Genomic DNA, 2,492 nt, shown 5'->3' on the forward strand with positions numbered 1-2,492 from the left:
GAACCACCCAGGCACCCCAAAAATCAATCATTCTTTTCACTTGCAGATTTCCATTTCATTTGGGTCAACCTTTTTGTGGCAAGTTTTTCCACTTGGAATTTTCCACTTCTGAGCAATGTCTGTAGTTAATACCTGATTCCAAGGCTGAATGACTGATCCCACAATATTATAGGTGAAGAAATCAAGATTCTGTCCAGCCTTTAAACAGGAAAGGCTTACCTGCTGTACTAAAAGCTCCTGGAAGGTACAAATAATATCACAAATGAGCAGCAAACAAAGAGACCCGTGGACAGTGTCGCCTATCCTAGTCTGGTGCCTGTTATGGGCCGAATGGTGTCCCCCAAATTCATATGTTGAAGTACTAACTCCTAGTACTTTAGAGTATAACCGTATATTGAGATAAGGCCTTTTAAAAGGTAATTAAGTTAAAGTGAGTTTTTAAGGGTGATCTCCATCCCAATATGATTGGTGGTCTTATAGGAAGAGGAGATTAGGACATAGACACACATACATATGGCATAAACCATGTGAGAAGCACCTGCAACCCAAAAAAGGGGGTCCTCAGAAGAAACCAACCCTGCTGACACCTTGATTTTGGAATTTTAGCCTCCAAAATCACAAGAATAAATTTTTGTTGTGTAAGCTACCTAGTCTGTGGTACCTTGTTATGACAGCCCTAGTAAACTAGTAAAATGTTGGAAAAGACAAGGGGAAAAAAAGACCATTTGAAGATAAGTGAGAGAAAACGATTACAGATATCGCAACCAAAAATGAGATTCCGAATTCCGTGAAATTGTAAGAAACAAGTGCACATGGCAAGGATGTGTACAGAGCACCGAGATTACAGTGTAAACCACTTCATTATTTATTATTTAGTTCAGTAAATGCCCTTGCAATGATTTCATGGAGGCACCTTCTTATGATTTGGTTTCTGGCCCATTTGAAAAAAGTAGGATATTTACCGCATTTTGAAATGCTTTCTTCACTTCTTACATCTAATTTTGTCATGAATTTATAATTTTCAAAATATTTTTTTACTTCTCAACCTAGTGTTTACATTTATTCTGCAAATAAACTAACGGATGATGAACCATCCTTTAAAACTTCTCCACTTAAAACAATTTTTATGGCTTTTCTAAACCATGGGTAAAATAAAGCATAAATCAAAGGGTTAATGGCTGAATTATAATAAGCACCCCAACAGCAAATCTCATAAATATAGGCAGGGGTTATGAAGCCCATATAGGCATCAACTAACGTATCAATTGTATATGGTAACCATGAAATTACAAATGCTACCACTGTGATACCCAGGGTTTTGGCAGCTTTTCTCTCTCTCTTGGCCACCCTGGATTTGTAACTGTCTGAGGATGATTCTGCTTTGCTACCAGTATTTTCAATTTTTATAGCTTGTTGTTTAGCTATTAGAAAAATCTTACAGTAAAGAATGATCATAACAAGGGTAGGTATGAAGAAGAACAGAAAATCTATCAAAACCCAGTCTTGATTTACAACAATTTGACAACCACCTATACAGTTGAGAGCACTTACTAATTCCTCCATCCCATCGTCATTGACACCTGTGTAGAACACGGCACCGCTGTATACAATGGGCAGGATCCAGGAGACGCTGACGCAGATCCCTGACACAGACACCGTGCACTTGGTAGGATAGACCAGAGGGTCAGTGACGGCCATGTACCTGTCGATGGAGATGAAGCACAAGTGGAAGAGAGAAGAGTAACAGAATGCCACATCAAAGCAACTGTGAAGGGTACAAAATCTGGCTCCGAAGTACCAGCAGCTCTCCACGGACCTGACCATGCTGAAGGGCATGACGGTCACCCCCACCAGGAGGTCAGCACAGGCCAGAGAAGCGATCAAGACATTGGTTGGAGAGTGCAGCTGCTTGAAATGCAAAACTGAAGTCATCACCAGGAGGTTTCCAAACACAGCCAGCAAAGATGCAAAGCCAAATGCTGAGTACAGAATCACCCTGGATCCAAGCGAGTAGGGAGTTTTAACACAAGATCCATTCACACTCTCATAGCAAAGCTGCACGACAGCAGGGTGGGAAGGATCGCTGCTCATGGCTCTGCAGCCTGATGCTTCCTGTCTTTCTGCCCTTCCTTGTGGTAGGAAAGTTTTTTAATTCTGAGAATTAAAAAAAAAAAAATCAAACCCCATATTTGAGCAATTGCTTGTAAGTATTGCCTTAGAGTCCATCCTTTTTCCCATTTCAGTCATAAAAAGAAGTTAAGAGAATTTCAACAAGTTAGAAATGTATCCTTTCTGACTTTAATGCACGCAATTCTTTCTGTAATGACATCTAACTCTTACAGGTAGTTAATTCCAAGCTGACCTATCGTGAATTTTCATACAGCCAGAATTTGTGCTATCTGAATAATCAAAGAAATGTAATTTAAATACCTGGTTCTTTACACCACGAAGTTCTTCCTTGCAAAGAAAAAATCACATAAAATATAATGACA

General features: G+C 39.6%; 1 protein-coding gene across 1 annotated transcript; it reads right to left on the minus strand.

Annotated features, from left to right (window-relative positions):
- Window positions 1-1,059: 1,059 nt before the first annotated feature.
- On the minus strand, window positions 1,060-2,117 carry TAAR8 (trace amine associated receptor 8). Its single transcript, XM_026491497.2, has one exon. It carries the CDS (start codon window positions 2,089-2,091, stop codon window positions 1,060-1,062), a length of 1,032 nt encoding a protein of 343 aa, XP_026347282.2. The 5' UTR covers window positions 2,092-2,117.
- Window positions 2,118-2,492: the final 375 nt, after the last annotated feature.

This window comes from Ursus arctos, unplaced genomic scaffold (assembly GCF_023065955.2).
Source record: "Ursus arctos isolate Adak ecotype North America unplaced genomic scaffold, UrsArc2.0 scaffold_13, whole genome shotgun sequence".
NCBI lineage: Eukaryota > Metazoa > Chordata > Mammalia > Carnivora > Ursidae > Ursus > Ursus arctos.